The sequence below is a fragment of the Anguilla rostrata genome, chromosome 16, assembly GCF_018555375.3.
Source record: "Anguilla rostrata isolate EN2019 chromosome 16, ASM1855537v3, whole genome shotgun sequence".
Taxonomy (NCBI): Eukaryota; Metazoa; Chordata; class Actinopteri; order Anguilliformes; family Anguillidae; genus Anguilla; species Anguilla rostrata.
Window position 1 is genome coordinate 33,081,620 of NC_057948.1, and position 23,613 is coordinate 33,105,232.

Below are 23,613 nucleotides of genomic sequence, written 5' to 3' on the forward strand. Positions count from 1 at the left end.
GTGTGTTCGTACACGCTAATTTATTTCGTCGTTAACGAGTTAGCGTTCGTCTGAAGCCTACCGCAGGGCCTTTCCTCGGTTTTTTCGATCTGTTTCACGTCGGCCGCGTTTAGGTGACGCGGAGCCCTGTCGATGCCACCCACAGCGACAGCGCAGAACACCGGCTAAATTAGTATTACGATTTTAACCGCTACACGCCTGCTCCTCCTAATTAATCTGACAGTTCACGGGGGGGGGTGGGGGGGGTGTGTGGCAGCGATACGGAGGAGGAGTTTGCATCAAAGACACCGTTGCGCCATGATTCCCCTGAAAGAAGACGCATTTTAAATGTACCGATAGCGAATTTCGGAATTTAGCGAATGCGCCGCATGGCTGTTTTGGGGTCATTTTACACACTGTGGCCTGTGAAGGCAGCCATTTTAAAACGGAGGAAGAGGAGGGACGCTGGAGCTGCAACTGTTAAACCCCACGTCCCCCGGTTAAGAAATCACTATGAGAAGAGAGAGGGAACAGATCTCAATATTTTCAAACACAGGCCACACAGGCCCGGTTTGCAAAATGACATCCCTGTTAAAACCTATTCTAGATGAGCGCACAATTTTGTACGAACACAGATTCAGAGTTAGTTCGCAAAATTACCTCCCCTGTTCGGAGATCGTTTTCCGCAGAAGTAAAAGCTCGTATTTATTTATGTAGTCGGTTTAAGTGATGTTTTGTCGTTTCTATAAAAGAGGGCGAAAACATTCAGCGCACGTCATTCATTACGCTCGGCGCATTAGCCCTGATAAGAAACCGCATTCCGGTTTTATGAAAATCGAAAATAAAAGTGGGACAACACTTAGTGTATCCCTGCTAAACGAAGCGCAGGCTTTTGTTTAACAGGAAGTGGCCGAGCATCCCTGGAGAACCGAGCGCCCTGCCGTGTTTACCACGTATTTACCGTCCGCCGAGAGGCACTGTGATTTTAAACGCACAGGCCGCCCTCTCCTTTCAGATAAACTATCTTTTCCTCAGCTCATCCCTGGCATGTGCAGCACTGGTCCCGACAAGCTAGGAACTCGTATAATATTCGCGTTAAAAAGCAATAGTGACATTCATACTGTCGCACATATGTGCTTAAAGCAGTCATTTCTCCTCTCTCCTGCTCCCCTGATGCTTTCCCTCCTTATTTGAGCCGCTGTGTTCTGCTCGGCAGTGCTCCGCCCGGAGTCCCTGGCCTCCATCTTCTCCGGAACGAGGTGGAGACGCTGAAGAAGCACCTCGCCCCCATCGCCTCCCCAACGGTCCTGTGTCATAATGACCTGCTCACCAAAAACATCATCTACAACCAGGCTGAAGGTGAGAGCACCTGGACCCATAAACACCTCTCAACACCACATAGAGATTTTAGGGACTATTGGGAATGTTCTAAAACATTAACATCTATTAGTCTGAAATATTTTACTATGCAGAATTATTGATCTTGAAAGCAGTGACTGTCCCCTTAAATATCTCATACAAACGGAAACAGAATGAGACGACATCCACTGTATTTTGCAAATATTATTTTACTGAGCTGAACAGCAGTTTTTTCCCCTCTAACCCTTTGGACCCAGAAAAAATAAAAAAACATGCTTACAGTAAGTGAAATCTCTCAGAGACCGATCTCTTTAATGCCTAAAGAGAAAAGTCAAATTACAAGATCCAAAAGCGGGGGGGGGGGGGGGGGGTCTCAATAACCACTGGAAAAACGGCTTTTCGCATTCCAGGTTAGGGCGTATGGTAATTACCGCATTATCACACCATTCTTGCTGCAATCATAATGAAAATGAGCCGCGACTGCACATGGGGAGTCAATCACTCACATTGTCTGAGACTCTGAGCGGAAGGGGTGGAGATCGTCGAGGGGATTTTCGCAGACATCTGTTCGTTTGCGTTTTTTATAAAACCCGCATAATCACTTCTCATTGACTGAACTGAGCCGTACTCTTGGTAAGGGCTTGTGAGAGGGGTAAAATTAACTGCAAATACAAAATAGTCACTGGTTCTCCTGTAATACTGTGTGTGGCCAGTAGAGTGTAAAATAGCCACTTTCTGGGTGTAAAATAGTCACTTGCCCTCCTGTAGTACTGTGTGGCCAGTAGGCAGTAAAGCAGTCTAATATTAGTTCATTTTTGGAAGTTGTGAGAACTCACAGCCAAATGGACAGTACTGCTGGAACCAGGACACAGTATAAGGAGTCAGAACAAATTTCTGTCCACCAAGATAAAAGCCTATCCCAAATTTCCCTCCTAAGCACATACATGTACTTTATCAGGAATTGGTACCATCGGGAAACCCAAAAAGTGATTATGGATGATACATACTGTTGTTTTTTATTAAGAGAAGAGAAAAGGCATCGTTCTCATTAGTTATCCCATAAATTGTACCTTTCAGCCTCGTACCTTTCACATTTCATATTTAATATGCCTTTCAAATGACCCTTGGGCATCTGCCACTTCCCTGTTCAATAAACACTCAACAAACTGATCCCAAGCAGGTTGGTCACTTGCATTTTCAGCTCCTACTGAGCCCAAGGGAACCTGGGTAACAACCGAGCACTTCCAAAAGTCCAGCCGCTCATAAAAAAAAAAACAAAAAAAAAAAACTCCATCATCATTGCCGAGTACAGCAAATAAAATAAATAAAAGGCCATCTCTGAATACAGCACCAGGGCCAGTTCATCCTGTCCATTTTCTCCAGTGTTCACACCATCGTCACCATGAGAACAGAAGGCAGATGTCAGGGTGCATTAAGATCGGGAGATGGTCCGGTGGGGGGGGGGGGGGGCAGGCGTCATGATTCATTTAAAGCGCGTAGCTGCCCCCCCGTGAGCCTTACATGGCTGGAGCATCTAAGAACAGACAGCGGGGGCAGGAAGGGGGCAGCGACCGTTAGCATCAGTGCGCCGTTTAGCCCCAGGGCCCCCAAAGCTTTTAGCGCCGCTGCTGCTCATCAGCACACGCTCCAGAGCCAGAGCCAGTGAGAAACCAGCCAATCAGCAGCCAGGGTCAGGACAGGAAGTCACACGGTCTCAGACCCGGCGGCGGGGGTCCTGCGGTCTGAGACCCTGTGACTTCCTGTCCTGACCCTGGCTGCTGATTGGCTGGTTTCTTACCGGCTCTGGTTCTGGAGCGTGCTGTCTGAACCACAAGAGCGCAAACACTCCAGAGACGGTCCAAAGACACCACACTGCACCTGTCGTGACAGCGACTGTCAACCTGCCCTTTAAGACGAGCGTATCTCACTGCATCATCGCACGAGTTACCTGTGTATGGCATTATTATTATTATTATTATTATTATTATTGTAGTAGTAATTATGTCACGTGTCATTGTTTTCATTGTTTTTTTTGCTGTTATGCACTGTATTTTTCTTATAGTGGCTGCTGTCTTTGTCCCTCAAAAAAAGGATTTTATAATTAGGTACATCTAGATTACATTTTTATAAACCTGAAGTTTGCCTTGACCTGCACAGAAAGCCCTGGCTAATTGTGTTCTGTTTTTAAAGTGATTCAAACTGATGTAAAACAACCTTGACATTTACTAAATTACGCACCCCATACTTGCCTGTACATATAAATAATGCACTCGAAACTGCAGTAAATAAAGCCACTTGCCTTTCAACTTGTAAAAGAAAATATGATTGCTTTTGATTTTTTTCTAATATGAAAAAAGGGCTTTTTGATTTAAGGATTTTTTACTACTATTTAATACTTTTAACAACGGAAAGTTCATTTCAATTTACCCTCTTTTATATTTTCCAAGGCTTTTATATTTTTAGTTGTATCATCTGTAACTCCTACAAAGGACTTGAAATACAAAGGTTTCTGATGACCAGTGAGAACTGCTGGTATTAGGGCGTTCTAGGATTCAAGTAAAAACTAACAGAATCCAATAATTTCAAGTAACTCCAAAAAGCAGCTTGTATAGCGCCATTATATCCCTCCAATCCCCACTGTGTTACACAGACATTCTCAGTGCCTTTTTCATTTTTGTGTCTTTTAAAAAAAAATTTGTCTCCATTTTAAAATGAAAGCAAAGCCCAAAGAAAAGTGCTGAAATGAAATGAAGTTGTTATAACAGGTATTATAACAAGTAATAGCAAGTGTCCTTCACGCCCGAATGTGGCTGCTTTTATCCTTTAGGTTCAGTGCGGTTCATCGATTACGAGTATGCCGACTACAACTACCAGGCGTACGACATCGGCAACCACTTCAACGAGTTCGCAGGTCAGTGGCATTTTTAAACGTTCCCCCGTCCCCCCGTCCCCCCTTCCCGTCCCCCCACCCCCCTCCCCCTGACTGCGCCATCTCCGACAGTCACATCAAAAAACCCAGTTCCAATTCACAACGAAAACCTGTTTGGGGCAAATCAGGGATTCTTAGTAACCGGCCTCTGTTTCTGTGTGACCGATCAGGGAGCACGGCCAAAATCAGAGGGGATCAGTAGTCCCTGTGCTCTAACTGGGGGGGGTATAGGTTTAGTGTTAGGGGTAGCACAGTTAGGACAGTAATCCTCAACGCTCAGAACCCCCCCCCCCTCCCACACCCTCAGAATTATGATATTCCCACCTCTTTTTCACCCTCCTAGGAGTGGACACAAGTCACCACTGCAGCCCACCCACCACCAAAACAGGCCTAAACATTCTCACTTTCACTGTGAGACAGGTTTCCAGCTTCAGATTTAAAGGGGACCAGCGATTCCAATGCACCAATGCCACGAGAAGAATAAAAATTATTAAACTAATATATGCTGTACGGCTTTAAATCCGCAGGTGTGGAGAACATGGACTACAGCCTGTACCCCGGTGTGGAGCTGCAGAGGGACTGGCTGACTGCGTACCTGCAGAGCTACAAGCAGATGCAGGGGCTGGCAGCGGCAGTCTCTAATGAGGAGGTGCAGCAGCTGTACGTGAAGGTCTGCAAGTTTTCACTGGTAAGCTCAACACACACTGTCCCCCTCTCTCTCTCTCTCTCTCTCACACACACACACACACACACACACAGTCCCTCTCTCTCACACACATACACGCACGTGCACACACGCAGTTTCTCTCATACTCACACACGCAAAATCTCTCTCTCTCTCTCTCACTCACTCACACACACACACACAAACGCGCACAGCCTCTCTCTCAAACACACACAGTCTCTTTCTCACACTCACACATACACACGCCCATTCTCTCTCTCACACTCACACACAAACGCAAACAAAAACTCAATGTTAAAAAAAAGCTGAAAACTATTTACACACACACTAAGGGTGGCAGGTTAAGAGCCGCTGGGCCCCGCCCCCCTCAGGTGGCACCGGCGGAACGCTCGCGGCTCCTGATCTCTCTCACGCGCACGTGCACGCGCACACGCACACGCACACACACTCCGCGAGCGGGTTGCCCTTCGGTCAGCGGCAGCAGCTGCCTCCCCGCGCAGCGCGTATCAGGAGCAGATTAAGCAGAAATGAACGAGATGGCGTATGACAGCGTGCAGATGTTGCAAGGGGGGCGGCGCGGCGTGATGATCCGGCGGCAGAGAGAGTCGCGGGGGGGGGGGGGTGCGTTTGGGGGGGGCGGAGACGTGTTCTTAAAAAGGGAAATGTGGCGGAAAGCTTGCGCCCGCGTGTGGAATAGGAGCGGCGGACCCCAGGGGTGTTGGGGGGGGGGGGGTAAAATCGCTTTCTTCTTCGGTGGGGCCTTTTGTCTTCGCTTAGCTCCATTGTCACGCCCCCGCTCCTTTTCCAAATCTCACGTCTTAATTTCCGTATTTATTTTTCACGTTCTTTTCCCCCAAAAGCGCGCTGTAGGCACAGGGAAAAAAAGAGACATAAATAAATGAATCAAACACCCTCAGCTGCTGTCGGTAAACCCGTCGCTGCCGATAGCTGTCGATGTGCGAACGCTGACGGTTATGCGTGCTCCTGTAATTTAAACGGGTGAACGAAAGGCAGGTCATCAAACGTCCCGCTCACGGAAGATGACAAATCGATTCTCCGAAGGCGAGGATGATGAGTTTAAATTTAGAATTGGCCTTAAACCGTAATAAAGGCCGGGTTGTTTGCGTTTAGTCTGTCATACTTAGCCATAACATTTTAGTAACAGATAATGTTTTGATTTGTTGTTAATGGAGCCTAAACAGCCTTTTGAGACTACTGCTTCTGGTTTGTTTTACAGACAGATGGTAAATGAAGACCTTAATGTTATATCATTATTGCATCACTGTGTACACATGAGGAGATTTGTTTGAAAGAGCTGAAAGCTCAACGCAAAAGGAACACGAGAGGGATCTTAAAGGAATACCGGAGGGATCATTCCTTAAAGGAATACAGATCCCTGATCATACAGCATGTCAGAGACAGATCCCTGATCATACAGCATGCCTGAGACAGACCCCTGATCATACAGCATGCCTGAGACAGACCCCTGATCATACAGCATGTCTGAGACAGATCCCTGATCATACAGCATGTCTGAGACAGATCCCTGATCATACAGCATGTCTGAGACAGACCCCTGATCATACAGCGTGTCTGAGACAGACCCCTGATCATACAGCATGCCTGAAACAGACCCCTGATCATACAGCGTGTCTGAGACAAACCCCTGATCATACAGCATGCCTGAGACAGACCCCTGATCATACAGCATGCCTGAGACAGACCCCTGATCATACAGCATATGTCTGAGACAGACCCCTGATCATACAGCATGTCTGAGACAGACCCCTGATCATACAGCATGTCTGAGACAGACCCCTGATCATACAGCATGTCTGAGACAGACCTCTGATCATACAGATCCCGGATCATACAGCATGCCTGAGACAGACCCCTGATCATACAGCATGTCTGAGACAGATCCCTGATCATACAGCATGTCTGAGACAGACCCCTGATCATACAGCGTGTCTGAGACAGACCCCTGATCATACAGCATGTCTGAAACAGACCCCTGATCATACAGCGTGTCTGAGACAAACCCCTGATCATACAGCGTGTCTGAGACAGACCCCTGATCATACAGCATGCCTGAGACAGACCACTGATCATACAGCATGCCTGAGACAGACCCCTGATCATACAGCATGCCTGAGACAGACCCCTGATCATACAGCATGCCTGAGACAGACCCCTGATCATACAGCATGCCTGAGACAGACCCCTGATCATACAGCATGCCTGAGACAGACCCCTGATCATACAGCATGCCTGAGACAGACCCCTGATCATACAGCATGCCTGAGACAGACCCCTGATCATACAGCATGTCTGAGACAGACCTCTGATCATACAGCATGTCTGAGACAGACCCCTGACCATACAGCATATGCCTGAGACAGATCCCTGATCATACAGCATATGCCTGAGACAGCTCCCTGATCATACAGCATGTCTGAGACAGACCCCTGATCATACAGCATGTCTGAGACAGACCCCTGATCATACAGCATGTCTGAGACAGACCCCTGATCATACAGCATGCCTGAGACAGACCCCTGATCATACAGCATGTCTGAGACAGACCCCTGATCATACAGCTATGTCTGAGACAGACCCCTGATCATACAGCATATGTCTGAGACAGACCCCTGATCATACAGCATGCCTGAGACAGACCCCTGATCATACAGCATGTCTGAGACAGACCCCTGATCATACAGCATGTCTGAGACAGACCCCTGATCATACAGCATGTCTGAGACAGATCCCTGATCATACAGCATGTCAGAGACAGATCCCTGATCATACAGCATGTCTGAGACAGACCCCTGATCATACAGCGTGTCTGAGACAGATCCCTGATCATACGGCATGCCTGAGACAGATCCCTGATCATACGGCATGTCTGAGACAGATCCCTGATCATACAGCATGTCTGAGACAGATCCCTGATCATACAGCATGTCTGAGACAGACCCCTGATCATACAGCATGTCTGAGACAGACCCCTGATCATACAGCATGGCTGAGACAGACCCCTGATCATACAGCATGTCTGAGACAGATCCCTGATCATACAGCATGCCTGAGACAGATCCCTGATCATACAGCATGTCTGAGACAGACCCCTGATCATACAGCATGTCTGAGACAGATCCCTGATCATACAGCATGTCTGAGACAGACCCCTGATCATACAGCATGCCTGAGACAGATCCCTGATCATACAGCATGCCTGAGACAGATCCCAGATCATACAGCATGTCTGAGACAGACCCCTGATCATACAGCATGCCTGAGACAGACCCCTGATCATACAGCATGTCAGAGACAGACCCCTGATCATACAGCATGTCTGAGACAGACCCCTGATCATACAGCATGCCTGAGACAGACCCCTGATCATACAGCATGTCTGAGACAGACCCCTGATCATACAGCATGTCTGAGACAGATCCCTGATCATACAGCATCTGAAAAGCCAGGTCCCCGTGTCCAACATTCTGCCCCCCTCTGAAATGAGGCTGTGGCTGACTGTGCTTCTAATGTGGCTGACTGTGCCTCTGTAACCTGGGTGACTGTGCCTTTAATTGGCTGACAGGCTCCCTTTCGTTAATTCGACTACAGTAAGTGACATTATTATGACTTCATTGTTGAGTCACAGTTCTCTTAATTATGGCCTGGAGATGTAGTTTTTTTTTCCACCGGGCGCAGAAGGGCTGCCACACGGTGTAAATCATGCAATCTCCTGTAGCTCATTAATGCCAGGTTTGCAAACATGCGGAGAGTTGGTGGCGTGCCAGGCCAAATCTAATTCTCTCATTTGCACTGCAGTAACATTAACAGGGCCGCCCGCCCCCAGTCCCTCCCCTCCCCTCCCCTCCCCTCTCTCCTCCGACACCCCCTCCACCCCACCGCACTAATGATATTACACAATACAGGAGGAGAACGGGAGAGGACGGAGCCCCCCCCCGTTCAAACAGAATTCAGATATCAGTCTCGAAAGGCCGGGATTTTGTCCGTGTATGTGTGCATGTGTGTGTGTGCGTGCGTGCATGTATGTGTGCACGCATGTGTGTGTATGTATGTGTGTATGTGTGTGTATGTGCGTGTGTGTGCACCCCAGCAAATTTGACTTCAGCAGAAGGCATGTGATTCGTGAAATTAAATTAAAAGCAGTTTTTTTTTTGTTTTTTTTTCACAGCGTATTTACAAGGTACACTCGCCCAGCTCCCCGCGTGTTGGTATAAACCAGCAATCTGTTTCCAGTCAATGGAGTTTCACAGAAACATTCTGTTTAGCACGTCTATAATTCATCTGTTATTGTAGGGCTTCGTTTTATTGCTTGGCGCGGTGCCACTCAGGGAGGCTGTGCTCCTCCCGGAGAGCGGAGCATCCACTCTGAGGATAAACACGGCGCTGGCTGCTCGGTCCCGCTCTGGGACACGCGGAGTTTACTTTCCTAATAAAGAACAGGTGCAGGTCTGTAATGTTTTACTCCCACTTCAGCAGAAGCACTGACAGCGCTGACAGTGCAACAATGAACTCTGTGTTAAACGGGACCTCTTTTTTTTTTTTTCTTTTTTTCTTTTCCAAGGGTCAATAATGTTTTCAGTTTTGGTTTTTATACGGGTTTTACGTTGGGGATTTGCTTATTTATTATTAAGCAACATCAGGGATTTTTTTTTTTTTTTTTTTGCACACAGGGAATAAGGATTCTTTCCATATGGAGCTTTCACTTGAAAACCTCCAACTGAACACAGTACACTAACGCAGACCCACCGATACTCTAGATCTGATGCCTCTGTGCATCCACATTAGAAAAATCGCAGAAGTGATTGTTGACCAGAACACGTTGGTCTTCACAATATATCACAGAGAAAAGCCTAAGACTCTGTATGAGTCAGGAAATTGAGCCATTTGTTCATTTCAGCAGTAAAGCGGCCAAGAAGCAGTGAACTACAGGCCCAGTTGCCCAAGCACAGGGAGTTACTGCCCCAGTTACCCCAGCACAGTGAGTTACTGCCCCAGTTACTCCAGCACAGTGAGTTACTACCCCAGTGAGTCCAGCACAGTGAGTTACTACCCCAGTGAGTCCAGCACAGTGAGTTACTACCCCAGCTACTCCAGCAGAGTGTGCTCCTACCCCAGTTACCCCAGCACAGAGAGTTACTGCCCCAGTTAGTGCAACACAGTAAGTTACTGCCCCAGTTGCCCCAGCACAGGGAGTTACTGCCCCAGTTGCCCCAGCTAAGTGTTCTCCTGTCCCAGTTACCCCAGCACAGTAAGTTACTGCCCCAGTCACTCCAGCACAGGGAGTTACTGCCCGAGTTGCCCCAGCACAGTGAGTTACTGCCCGAGTTGCCCCAGCACAGTGAGTTAATGCCCCAGTTGCCCCAGCACAGGGAGTTACTGCCCCAGTTACCCCAGCACAGTGAGTTACTACCCCAGTTACCCCAGCAGAGTTTGCTCCAGCCCCAGTTGCTCCAGCACAGTGAGTTACTGCCCAAGTTATCCCCGGAGTGTGCTCCTGTCCCAGTTACTCCAGCACAGTGAGTTACTGCCCAAGTTATCCCCGGAGTGTGCTCCTGTCCCAGTTACTCCAGCACAGGGAGTTACTGCCCCAGTTGCTCCAGCACAGACATCAGAGGGCATCAAACCAAAGGGGCAAATGCTCTGAGCCAGCATCCCTAGTTCAGCTGCTGCCTGAACAGAGTTCTCACAGAAGCTGAGCTCAACGCGCAGCAGCGGCTGAACTCAGCACAGGAGCCGCTGGCTCTGCAGACAGCCTTTTGAAGTTGATATTTTTCCTTTGTATCTACAACTTGCACCAGCTCCCCACATTAAACTTGTGTGGTCTGGCAACCCGAGGAGAGAAATTTTTTTTTTAAAAACCAGCCGCGCAGAGAGGCGCAGAACGAGAGACCGCAGCGCTCGCTCCATGGCAACGAGGGTAAATTCAATCGGCTCCTCGTCTTTAAAAAAAAAAACGCAGCGCAGCTCGAGCGGACGAAATCAGGCTTAAAAACCGCCCGACGCAGAGAAACCGACTCTTCAATTACGCAGCGTCCCGGCCTCTTCTTCACAAACCCCAAAAAACTCAATCTGTGGAAACACAGCGCCCTCAACGCTGGCACAGGCTTCCACAGAAAAGCGCAGACCGGTGCCTTCATGGCGTATCGCGTATCTAAGGTTTTTTTTTTTTCCGGCATCACACACACGTTAGACTTTTTCCCCCCATAAAAGGGATGTTTACCATTTAAAAAAATAAATAAAAAAATAAGTATAAAGCACTTCATAAGCTGGCGTGCCAAAAAATGTACAAAACAAGTGTGTTTTCTGCAGCGTCGAAAAATTACAGCGCGTTTTATGATGTTTTTTTTTTGTTTTTTTTTTAAAACATACCTCTAAACCTCACAGGAAGTTTAGTTAAGATCGTTCTCTCTCTTCCCCTTCTCCAAAAAAAAATAAATCTAAATTCTCCAAAGACACAACGCCCCCCCCCCACCCACCCACCCTTCCCCTGGAAACCTGGGCCAATTGCTGCTGTTTAGATGCTCTCTGACGCCAAGGCCCCACAGCTGTGCTGAACTGCTGAACAAGGGCCCAGACCTTCTGCCACAAATAGTCTCCTTTTACTGAAATACTGAAACGCCACCAGGAACATGGAGGAAGTCACAGAGGAAACATGACCCCCGCCCGCTCCCCATGCACCCCCACTCCTGTCAGCCAGACAGCCAGGGATAGGGGGGAGGGGGGGGGTGGGGGCAGGATGGGCAAAGAGGGATGAGGGGCGGCATTATTTTGGGGTACCACCAATCCAGCTCCCCATCTCAAGGTCTAGCATTGTATGCAGGACCAGTTCTCCCCACTTCTCTCCTGTCGTATTCCGTGAGGGGGGGGGGCACAGGTGAGGGGGGAGAACCTTCCGTTAGCACGCTGGCCTGACTCCAGATGAGTTATGAGTTTGCTTATTACCGTTCACACAAAGCTGGTTTCCAGCATAATTAGAGTAAAGCCGTGTACTGAGTTTGGCTGGACTGGCTCTGTTCAGTACAAATTTTGAACTGAATTGACAGGTTTCCAGCAGAAAGAAAAAATTCCGCCTCCCCCCACCCCCCCATCCCCCCATCCCCGCCCAAAGTGATCGCACTCGCTGTGACATCTGGCAGCGAGGGGGGCGTGGCTCGCCGTGTCCCCCCCCCGATCCCCCCCAAATTACATCCGCGATGCCGCCGTGAATCGGGTCCCCAGGCTTCAGCAGGCCAAACGGCTGGGGGCTGAGCAGAGAGGCATTCTGGGAAGAATGTGGCAAAAGTGCAAAAGCGAGCTTTTTATGAAACGGGGGTGGGGAGGGTTCCAGGAGTCCCATCCAGACCCCCCCCCCCCCCCCCTTCCTCGCAGCACGCTCGGTCCGCACTTCCAACAGGAAACGGAGTATTATGTGACATCACGGCACTTCAGCGCACCAGGCTGGCACAGCTGACCTGTTCTCTGCAACAATGGCCTTTCTGTCCTCCCCCTCCTCCGCTTCGACCGCCTTTTTTACACGCAGGTGCTGCCTTTTCAGGCCCTGTGATTAAAACAAGGACAGCGCTGTTCCTTATTTAAAAAAAACGAGGACCTCCCTTGTAGGCATTCTAGCCTCTGTTTTGGCCAGAGGAAAAGCACCCCCCCCCCCCCGCACACCAAGCAGGTACGTTTAAACACTCTGACCACATCCTCACATTTTGTTGGGAAAAAAATATTTTCAAAACAGTAAATCGCCACGCTCTAGGCCTTGCCGTCTAGTGCCAATGCTAATTCAATTTCAAGTGAAGCAGGCTACGTATGATTTCAACATGAATGTTTTCACCACATGCTCTTTCACCAGAGTGAAAATAGGTTGGATAAATTGTGCCTTTCGAGCATTGGTTATGAACGGACTGTGGCTTTCCAAGATCCACTGGGACAGCCCTTGAAATATGGATACCATCTGCTGCACGAGTGCCATGGTTTCAATTTTGGTTTCGTATTTATTACTGAAATGCACACTGCCCAAGACATCACTACATCCCCATGCATGTGCAAGACCTGGTGGCGTAGTTTATAAGACCATTAAAAAATATATATGTGACTGTAACAAAAAAAATGTATTTATGTTCATAATCAGGCTGTAAATTGTATGCGGGAAGAAGACAGCCCTGAAAATGGTGTCTGGACCAATGACCACTTTGCACTGTGTGAACAGGCTGGGAGATGAGGCGGTTGAGGTCACGTGTTTTAAATGTTTGTTGGGTGTGAGTGTGTGTGTGTGTGTGTGTGTGTGTGTGTGTGTGTGTGTGCTGTACGTGTGAATGTGTGTGTGAATATATGTGTGTGTGTGTGTATGTGCGTGTGCATGTGCGTGTATGTGCGCGTGTGTGTGTGCGTGTGTGTGTGTTTATCGGGCTCTGGAGCTGTAGATGTATTGGCTCTGGAGCTGTAGATGTATTGGCAGTGGAGCTGTAGATGTATTGGCTGTGGAGCTGTAGATGTATTGGCTGTGGAGCTGTAGATGTACTGTTTGAATCCTCAGCACAGGGTTGCTGTGCGGTTTACACAGACCCTGCTGTTACACCAGAAGGCTGGTTTAAATTAGGACCCGATTTAAATTGGGACCTCTCGCCCAATCCCGTCCCGATATAGCCCGTGTGCGCGCCCAGTACATGCGCCCCTCCAGCGCCCCAGGCTGTTATATTCGGACGTCCCACAGAGCGTGCCTGAAGCCCGTTCCTGAGGTGGGGGGGTGATTTGGGGGTACAGACTTTGCCCGCAGTGCACACCCCAGCACCGTTGCCAAGTTGAGGGGCTCTTTTGTCCTGTAGCGTTATAAGTGGCTCTGCTTAGAGGCAGCTGCTAAACACATGTAATGTACTGTAATGTAACGTATGGCAGCGTAATGTGACAAAGTAATGAAAAGTAATGCAACAAAGCAATGAAACTGTAATACTACTCCACAATGTAATGTAACGCAATGTAACAAAGCAATGAAAATTAATGCAACATAACAATAGATCTGATGGGGAGGGAGGGGACCCAACACCAGCCAGATCATTTCAGACGATGAAACCCTCAAATGGTAGGAAAGAAGGAGAGATATTTTGGTCTACAAAAGAGGGCTCAAATCGTTCTTTCAAGTTGAGAGAATGCGGAATGTCTACTGTCCTTGGAACCTCATTCTCAGAACTCTTTGGAAAAAAGATTTTAAAATAGTTAACTCAAAGGTTTACAGTTTTTTTTTTGATAGCAAAAGATAAATAAAAATATAAAAAATAAACACTGCACAAAAGGGCATTTAAGCAGCTAAGAAAGAGTCTGAATTTATGAAAATTAATCCATTACAATATGGAAATTTAAAATGTCAGAAATGCAGAAATTCGGTCAGTTAATAAAACCAAAAGTACAGGAAACACCGGTACAGAGTGCACATTAACCTAGTTTTTCCTGTTACTGTAAGTGGGCCTTACATTGATTGATTGAAAATGGATGATAGTGCAAGTATTTTTATAGGCTGGTTCCTGGTTTGGAACCTTAGAAAGAGAAGCTTTAGTCTCCTGCCAAGTTTTCACTTGGTTTGAAGAGCAACTTTAACATTTTTGGGGCCCGAGTCCTATTTCAAAAAATAGTTTATTAGCCAGAATACATCTGAATTGTCTGAGAGGTTTGAAGTGGTCCTGTATAAATAATAGTGTCTACATAAATAATACTGTATATATATCTTAACATAATTAACTGGCACAGCGAAATCTATGGCCAGAAGCCTGTGGTGATATCAAATTTAAATCTGATTTTACCTCCTGTGTTAGACAAGGCTCTGGGGTAGATAAACATTAAAACAAAGAATATGCAAAAGTATATTTCAATGAAACTCTCTTTCCTGCAGTAACCAGACAAAATTCTTCAATTTTTCTTTGTCCTATTCTGGCACAAGCAGCTAACAATCATCTGGTTTACTGTGACAATGAGGAGCTGTTTTCAGTTTAAAATTTGCTGGGTAATAATAATAATAATAATAATAATAATAATAATAATAATAATAATAATCCCACTCATGTCTATCCCAGCCCATCATGCTGCAGACCCAGCTGAAAGGCCACAGGACAGCGATTACAGGGCATAAGTCCCCAGAAACAGAGACGGGGGGGTGTTGATGAAGAGGCCCCAGGAAAGGACGCTCCTTTAGGTCATTTGGCTGGGACAAGGACGGTCACAGGCAGATGAGGGAAATCCAGGTTTCTTAAAGTAAAAAAAAGTCCTCCCCAGTATTTTAGCTTCCAATCATCTGGCTTTGCTAATTAGCACAATTCCACAGCCAGGAGGCAGGAATAACTGGTGAACTCAGCTGGTGGAGTTTGTGGGAGGAAGAAACACCGCGGCAGGACTTCACCTTCCTGACCCCTGGGCTTTCAACCTCGGGTCACAGGGGACGTCAGATGAGCCACTGTAACCCAGGGAAACAACCCAGCTTCCCCACAACCCGAGGTCATTAAACTGCGGTTCTGTGACGTCATCGCTGTCAGCGATATTTGGGAACCCCCCCCCACCCCACCCCCGACCCCCCCGACTGGCAGATTCTGGCAGTGGCCCTGCAGTGGGAAAGGCCAACAACTTGCCAAAACATAAACACGGTCGTATTTTACTCCAGGCCCGATTCCCATTGTCAAATAAAGCAGTGATGACATCACTGGACCACGGGGCTGACATCTGCATTGATTTCGTTAGGAAATTTAGGGGCGCTGTCAACAGCACAAGATAAGATACATTATATGACCAAAAGTATGTGGACACCCCTTGGTCTGGGGCTTGTTTTTCATGGTTTGGGCTAGGCCCCTTAGTTCGAAGTGAAGGCCAATCTTAATGCTACAGCATACAATCCAATTCTTGGCAATTCTGTGCTTCCCCAACAGTTTGGGGAAGGTCCATTCGTGTTTCAGAATCACAATGCCCCCGGGCACACAGCGAGGTCCATATAGAAATGGTTTTGTCGAGAACTGTGTGGAAGAGCTTGACTGGCCTGCACAGAGCCCTGACCTCAAACCCTTCCAACACCTTTGGGATCAATTGGAAAGCCAACTGGGAGCCGGGCCTAGTCACCCAATCAGTGCCTGACCTCACTAATGCTCTTCTGGCTGAATGGAAGCAAATCCCTGCAGAAATACTCCAACATCTAGTATAAAGCCTTCCCAGAAGAGTGGAGGTCTTTATAGCAGCAAATGGTGGACCAGCTCTACATTAATGCCCATAATTTTGGAGAAGATGTTGGATGTCAAGTGCCCACATACTTTTGGTCAAGTAGTGTAGATGGGGCAAGATAGAAACTCATTCGAGGCAAGTTTCTCTTCAGAACTTCATCTGAAAGAGGCATGCATGTGACCATAATACATTTGTGCAAATGTCAAAAACTACTTCAAAATATTATATTACAGCATATACCCCACAAAAAAGTGACATACCAAATTCCTTTATTGAAAAAAAAAAAATATATATACATACATATATACGAAATTCAACATACTGTAATGGCTTTTGCCTCCAATTTCGCCCTTCTGTAGAATATAATTTTCCATTCCAGTTTCACACAAAGCACCATCTATGAAGAGGATCACTTGTGCACAGAATGAGGGTGTGTTCGGTCACTCATCCTGACGTGCGTGGGATCTGAGGTTTGCCCCCGATGGCTCTACGAGGTCAGACGCGCAGCATGAAAAGGGAAATATTAAAAAGCGCATTGAAAAAAACAGACGCTGAACCCTCCCCTTTAAGAGACTCCAGAAGCTTAAAGGGTCAAAGGTCGCACACTGGGTGGATTCTCCCTGGAGCCACTGCTCATTCAAGATGCAGCCGCTTCAGAATCTTTATTTTTATTTTTTAAACACACACAGACACACACACACACACCTGTGCATACAGGTAAAAACTGTAATTAAACTGTAACACTGACTGACACTTTGTTTGACGCACTGATTTCGAAACGGCGTACTGCAGCAACAACACATTGTAAACCCCTAAGAAATAAAACATTAAGCACTCAAACTACCAAATCTGCTTCAGCTCCAAATTAAGTCGTCTGCAGGTAGAATTAAGCTGAGGTTCAGTCTGCCCTCATCTGATTGGTCCTTCAGGTGCACGGCTCCACTGTGCTGATTGGCTGAGCCGACTGCTTGGCCACAGCTTCAGACAGCTTACCCCTCTGTGTTATATTTCATTCAGTCAGAAATACTGAGCGGCTGAAGCACAGTCCAGCTTCTAGAACATGCCGCGACCGAACAGGAAGGTTGTTCAGCTGCGAGAAGTGGCCCTTTTTCATCCTTCAGCTATGAGCAGTGCTCGTGAAAGCAGCTTTAGAAACACACAAGACTGCTCCAGTTAGCAATTCCATGTGATTTATTTGTGTGTTATCCCCTCTCCCCCCAAACTAAAACAATACATAAATAAATAAATAAGAAATAGGGCAAAGACCATATGATGTTTCCGCATTGACCACTCAATCAGGATCAGTCTGGCATGTGTTTATGTGCACCATGGCTCCAGGGACAAAAATCTGACACGTATGTCACCGTATATTATGTTGCCTGTTTGTTTTCAATTAAGCAAATGTCACACGCAGACACAGGCAGGCAGACACACACACACACACACACACACACACACACACACACACACACACACACAGAGGCAGACATGCACACACACACAGGCAGACACTCTCTCTCACACACACAAAGGCAGGCAGACATGCGCTCACACACACACACACACACACACACACACACACACAGGCAGACATGCACCACACACAGCAGACACTCTCTCTCTCACACACCACACACACACACACACACACACAGGCAGACAGCACCACCGAGCAACACTCCACCACACACACACACACACACAGGCAGACATGCACACACACACACACACACACATAGGCAGACACTCACACACACACACACACACACACACACACACACACACACACACACACACACACACACACACACACACACACACACACACACACCAACACACACACACACCACACACACACACGGGGGAGAAGGCCTTGTTAAACGGGCCAGCCCTGCCTCCTCGCTCCCTGGCTGCTCTGTGATAACAGACTTCCTCTTCCCTCCTCCCCCCCCCCCCCCCCCCGCAGGTTTCACACCTTCAATGGGGGCTCTGGGCGCTCCTCCAAGCCAGATACTCCACAATTGACTTTGATTTCCTGAGGTAAGCGATGCGTTTCTCCAGGCCCGGGGAGGCGAGGGTCCCTCGGGTGGGGGGGGGGGGGGGGGGGGGGGGGTACACCTCCTCGCTCCCGACGCCGCGCGCCGCTAACGCAAACTGAAGTAGCACATCTAAATAGCCTGTCATCCCTCAAGAGCCCCACCCCCCCCCACCCCTCCACCCCCTCACAGGAAGCGCAACCCGAGATATGTGAAAGACAGACAGAAGGAAAGAAAGAGAGAGAGAGAGAGAGAAGGCAGACAGACAGAGAAAGAGAGAGAGAGAAGGCAGACAGAGAGAGAAGAGAGAAGAAGGAAGACAGAGAGAAAGAGAAGGAAGACAGTGTGCGTATTGTGCTTTAATGGGTCTGAGCTGCCGCCCCACCCCATCCCGCCCCGCCCCGCCCTGCCGCGCCGCCGCGACGCGTGCACCGTGAGTGTCCGACTCCGCTACAGGAAGGAGTAAAAAAATCCCTCAAACGGCAGGAAGCTCATCAAACCCGCACGCGCTCCTCAGAGGACCCGGCCCTTTCAAGCCCCCCAGCCCCCCCCCCCCCCGGGCCATTGATCCCTATAAAGCAAATTACTGCCGGCTGGGGTGCGGCTGGCGTGCGGCAGGGCTGGGGGGGCGGGGGGTGGGGGCGCCTGCGGGCGGCGGCCTAATCGAAGCCAAATGGCGACGACGATGGGGGGCGGGGGGAGAAACTTCGGCTTCCCCCTTTCGCAGCGCAGCGGGGTGGTGAGAAAAAAACACTTTGTTTCTTTTTTCTTTTTTACTTGGATAAATATGAAAACACTCAGCAGCGTGTGTCACAAAACAGAGAGATTTTGGAACCCCCCCCCCCGTTTGAGTTTGTTTTGCTTTTTTAGCAGCCAAACAGCCACATTTTTTACAATTGTATGAAAAGAACCATCAGCTTGATATCATTTTTTTTCTACACGCTCCCCAAAAGTGGATCAAACGTCAGCCTTCTTTTCACACCGTTGATGGTGCAAATTAATATTAACCCCTCTTCTTTTTAATTTTTTGAAATGCAGAGAACTGCTACTGAGCTCGAGAGAGAATATTACGTCTGAAAGGGTTCGCACCTCCAACAAAATAAGAGCTTAGCTCTGCCGCTCCGAGCGGATCCTCTGCGCTGTCCCTCCCCATCACAGGGGTCAGAGGTCAGAGAGAAAAAAAAAAGCTGAAGAGCTTCACTGTAGCTATACAGACAGAGCTACCAAAACAAAGAACACGCAGGATAATGTGCTGGAACCATAGAAATACAGGGTATCAACACTCCTTTTAAAGGGTTACAGTACCAGCAGTACCACAGTCCTAATCTGCACATTGCTGTTGGGGTGGGGGGGGGGGGGGCGTTCAAGAGCACATAAGAACTGATGTCCAAAACAGGCAGAGCAATAAGCCACAATTTCCACGATGTTTTAGAGGTAAAGGTGCATGTGAACCAGCAGACAGGTGATCACAGTCCCTGACACTTCACTGCTTTCCTAACTATTTATTTATATTATTGGATTTCAAAAACCCAGAAGACACAGCAGTCTGTTTTCTCCCCCGTGTTAAACTTTTGGACTACTGCGCATAATCGGCAAATAATATTTCACATTTCACTGTGTCCTCACCATTTCTGCTACTCACCAACTCTTCCGGGCCTTTTATCATATTTTTATTCCTTCCGCCTTGCAAGACAAAATTGGAGTCTGTTGAAAAAAGGTTGACCTTACATGCTTTTTATTAAAAATATTAAATATGGTGAAAGAGGGCATAGAACCCAACACAGAGTCTTAATATTACCTTTAAATAAACCTCAGACTAATTTCCCCTTAAATAGGTTTCGCTCAATGATGGGGTGATTTCTTTTAGCGTTGCTTTCCCATTAAAGTTCTCGCGTCAGTCAGAGAATATCGAGGCACCTTACCTTTAGTAATAAAATAATTTAAAAAAAAAAAAAAAGGATTCAAACAGAAGTCTTACAACGTCTCCCATAAATGATTTGGGCGAATACCCATGGTTCCGTGAAAGTGTCAGCATGAGGGCCGGCCAATCAGTGAGTCACTGGGCGATTCTACCGCAGGGCAAGAACATGAGGTCCAATTAACCGACCCACGCGGCCAGTCCTGCCGTGCCCCCATCTGAGCCGGCCGTCACGCCCTTTCAAAGCACCAAAACCGAGCGTCCTCCCAATTTAGAACCGCACGGGCCCGGCGGCCAATCAAAACGATTGTGATTCAATCAAGAAACGCGTTTCTCGCGGGATGTCTCTCTCGCTCCGTCGGATTGGGCATCGGCTGTGAAAACGCGGCAGCTGCATTAAGCTACGCTTGTCAGACACGGCTCTCCTGTTCAACAAAAAAAAAAAAAAGAACACTTGCGCCTACAGTACTTTTTGGTTTAAACAGATGCCAAATTTGCCGTATGCTGTAAGACACTGGACACCATTTCACTGAAATGCAGGAGAGAAATGCTCTGGGCCTCAAACCTACTGTACTAGCCAGCGATGTAATAAATGCATTAGTGAGCTAAACACCGTAAAAGCATTGATATAAGGCCAGTCAAAGATCAGCAGCATAATCACTCCTCCAAACTCAAAAGCAACTTAAACTTTCCTTAAGATCTTGTGTACAATGCAATGGAAGGCTCACATTTAAAGTGAGTAGACCCTTTTTGGACCATGAATTATAAGATCAGATCTACATTAATGAAATACCTAGAAATTATACTTTTCTTTAAAAAAAAATTACAACATAACAAACGTTACCTAGGAGGATGTTTAGCGATATGTTCACCCTTTTGAAATTCAGCTAAATTCAATGAAATTACAGCAACACTTAAAATAAATGGTGTCAAACATATCTGGAGAGCTTCAAAGTCAATGCTTTATTTTACAAAGTTAACAGTACAAATGACAAAAGGCTGAGATGTTTTTGCTGTTTGCAGTTGTAGGCTGGTCTTATGCATTAACATGAACAATATTCATGGACAATCTTATATTTTTTTTTTTTTTTTTTTTTAAGCAAAAAAATTCTGCCATTATTAACTGATCAGAACTATAACAAAGGAGACATTCTGGGCTATTTAAAAATGCCATTAAAAGCTTCTGACATTACATCAAGTGAATTGCTGGTATGATGATCCAACAACAAAATTCAATACAATACATAAAAAATACAAAAGTTATTGTCGACTTTGTGTTCAGTACCTACAGTATGTTACACAAAGAGGAGCGGTGACTGTACTGCTGATCAAATCACATACTGTATGATGCTCCACGTTGAGACATATTGTTCACTACAAGAAAACAGAGAATAGTCATCTTTAGTCATTTGCTGAGTGACGTACCTCCTTTCAGGATCTGGGCCCATGCATCACAGAGAACAGTATTCATTTTCAGTGTGAGTGCCATTGTATAGGACTATATATATAATATATTTTTAAGAATACAATATGTATGTTCTTACAAGTGTATGAACTTCTCCAAGCTACCGTTCTGTCGCTAGTGTGTCCAAGGTGACATTGTATTGAATTGCACTGGAGTCTGTGTGTAAGCACTAGAAATAGCCCTAGTACTCTGTGTGTGTGTGAGTGTGTGTGTGTGTGTGTGTGTGTGCGCGCGTGAGTGTCTGAGATGGTATGTGTAAGAGAGAGAGAGGGCCTTTTAAGAGAGATGCCACTAAACTACCCTGAACCAGCATGAATTCGATCCTTGTTCTACATCTGTAGAAAACAGCACTTGCAGCAGGTGAGAGCATCTCAAACTCCCTCCGGCTCTGCACTGGTGCGCAGGCAGAACCAGAGCCCTATAAGGACCCTTACCGGAGTGGGGGGGGTGGGGTGGGGGGTGGTCTGGTACATCTAGGCTGTATTCATTTCATATCACGCTCACAGTGTAAAGACAGAACTGAAAAAAAGAGAGAGAGCGAGAGAGAGAGGAAGTCCAGTGATGAGCACGCACACACACACACACACGAGCAGAGAATTTTTACAGACGTAAACGGAGACGCCGCACCGCTTGACTTATCAGTGGAGAAATCCTAGCCGTGCCAAATGAAATCTCAAACTCTGAAATGCAGAGGAATCCTCAAACAAATGACCAGGGGGGTATTTCACGAAGCAGGATTACCGAGTTGGATAACTTCCCTGAGTAAAATCCAGAACCGCTCATTTTTTAATATATATATATATATATATATATATATATATATATATATATATATATATATATTTACACTTCAGGCTATGTTCCAGATTTGGGAGGGGTTCCGGGTTTCACTCATAATGAAACAGGACCACGCGAACAGCCTAAGGTGCGACGACAGCGAAGGTGAGCAGCACAGGTGACGGCCGCAAAAGCTGCCATTTAACCACAAAAAACGGGAGAGACTGAATTTCCGCGGTGGTGAAAAAAAAAAAAAAAGCCACTCGCGGTTGTGTTTAGGTCGCTTTTCTCCGGAAAGGTGAGCCGTTCGACCGAACGCAGCCGCACGTCGCCACGGCGCACCACGGTCCCCACAGTTACCACCGGCAGGGCGCTGTCACTCACACCTCGTTGGTGTACGGCAGCTGTGACACAACAACACAATGCCTCAAAAAAACCCCTTTCACTTCTCGCACCTTTCAGCACCTCCGAGCCGAAGACCGCGGCTCAGAAACGGGAGCCGTTCTCTCAAGGACTGCCGGAACGGAATCCCACAATGCACCTCTCAGCCCGCAAACAAATACGACTAGCGATCTCTTTCTTCTGATAAAAAGGAGCTTTAACTGCAGTAAAAAAAAAAAAATGCATGTGGACAACGGGGCCTATGACCCCGTGCGAACACACAAACAAACGTTAGCTTACTCCTGTCACGCGTATGTAAGCGTCTAAAGAGGAAACGGTGAAGGAGAAAAAAAACACAGGGAGATGGCCTTGGTCTCCAGGCAGGGTTTCTTCTCCATAGTTACGGGGCCATCGGGAAAAGAAATCGGGAGCACGACGAAACGGTCAGCGCAAAACCTACTCAGGAAGAGGATAGTGAAGTCCATCTGATCCCATTTGAACCTTAACACATCAGTGCCACTAACACCACGGGGAAGACACTGTGCAACACACAGACGGCAGCAAAATGGCGGCCATTTTAATTTCTTTTTAGCAAAATGAGGCTACAAATGTTTGTTTATTATTTTTATTTTTTAAATGGTCATTTGGCAAAGGAAACATTAATTACTTTCAAATCTAAGCCACTGTTGAAATCACAAGGTTCATATGATGGATGAACATATTTATATAATGAATCTATATTTAAAATTCAAGAATAGAAATTCTCATAAGAATTCTCGTAAGAAAATGGTTTAATTTTATTTTTAGTGGCAGTGAATTATTATTTGATGCTTTAGATCTTGGGCTAGGAGCCTGGAGGTGGTGTGG

The 23,613-nt window shown here is 47.0% G+C and overlaps 1 protein-coding gene and 1 long non-coding RNA gene across 2 annotated transcripts in view; one reads left to right on the top strand and one right to left on the bottom strand.

The window, feature by feature from the left end:
- LOC135242016 (ethanolamine kinase 1-like) overlaps window positions 1–23,613 on the top strand; it is a 52,875-nt gene that overhangs the window by 27,268 nt on the left and 1,994 nt on the right. Inside the window, exons 4-7 of the mRNA XM_064312881.1 lie at window positions 1,196–1,338; window positions 4,166–4,249; window positions 4,795–4,955; window positions 18,136–18,209. Of these exons, the coding sequence (XP_064168951.1) occupies window positions 1,196–1,338; window positions 4,166–4,249; window positions 4,795–4,955; window positions 18,136–18,209 (462 nt within the window). The remainder of the gene's footprint in view (window positions 1–1,195; window positions 1,339–4,165; window positions 4,250–4,794; window positions 4,956–18,135; window positions 18,210–23,613) is intronic.
- The window catches only part of LOC135242017 (uncharacterized), a 43,636-nt gene that overhangs the window by 2,886 nt on the left and 17,137 nt on the right, over window positions 1–23,613 (bottom strand). The gene's annotated exons all lie outside the window — the stretch shown is intronic.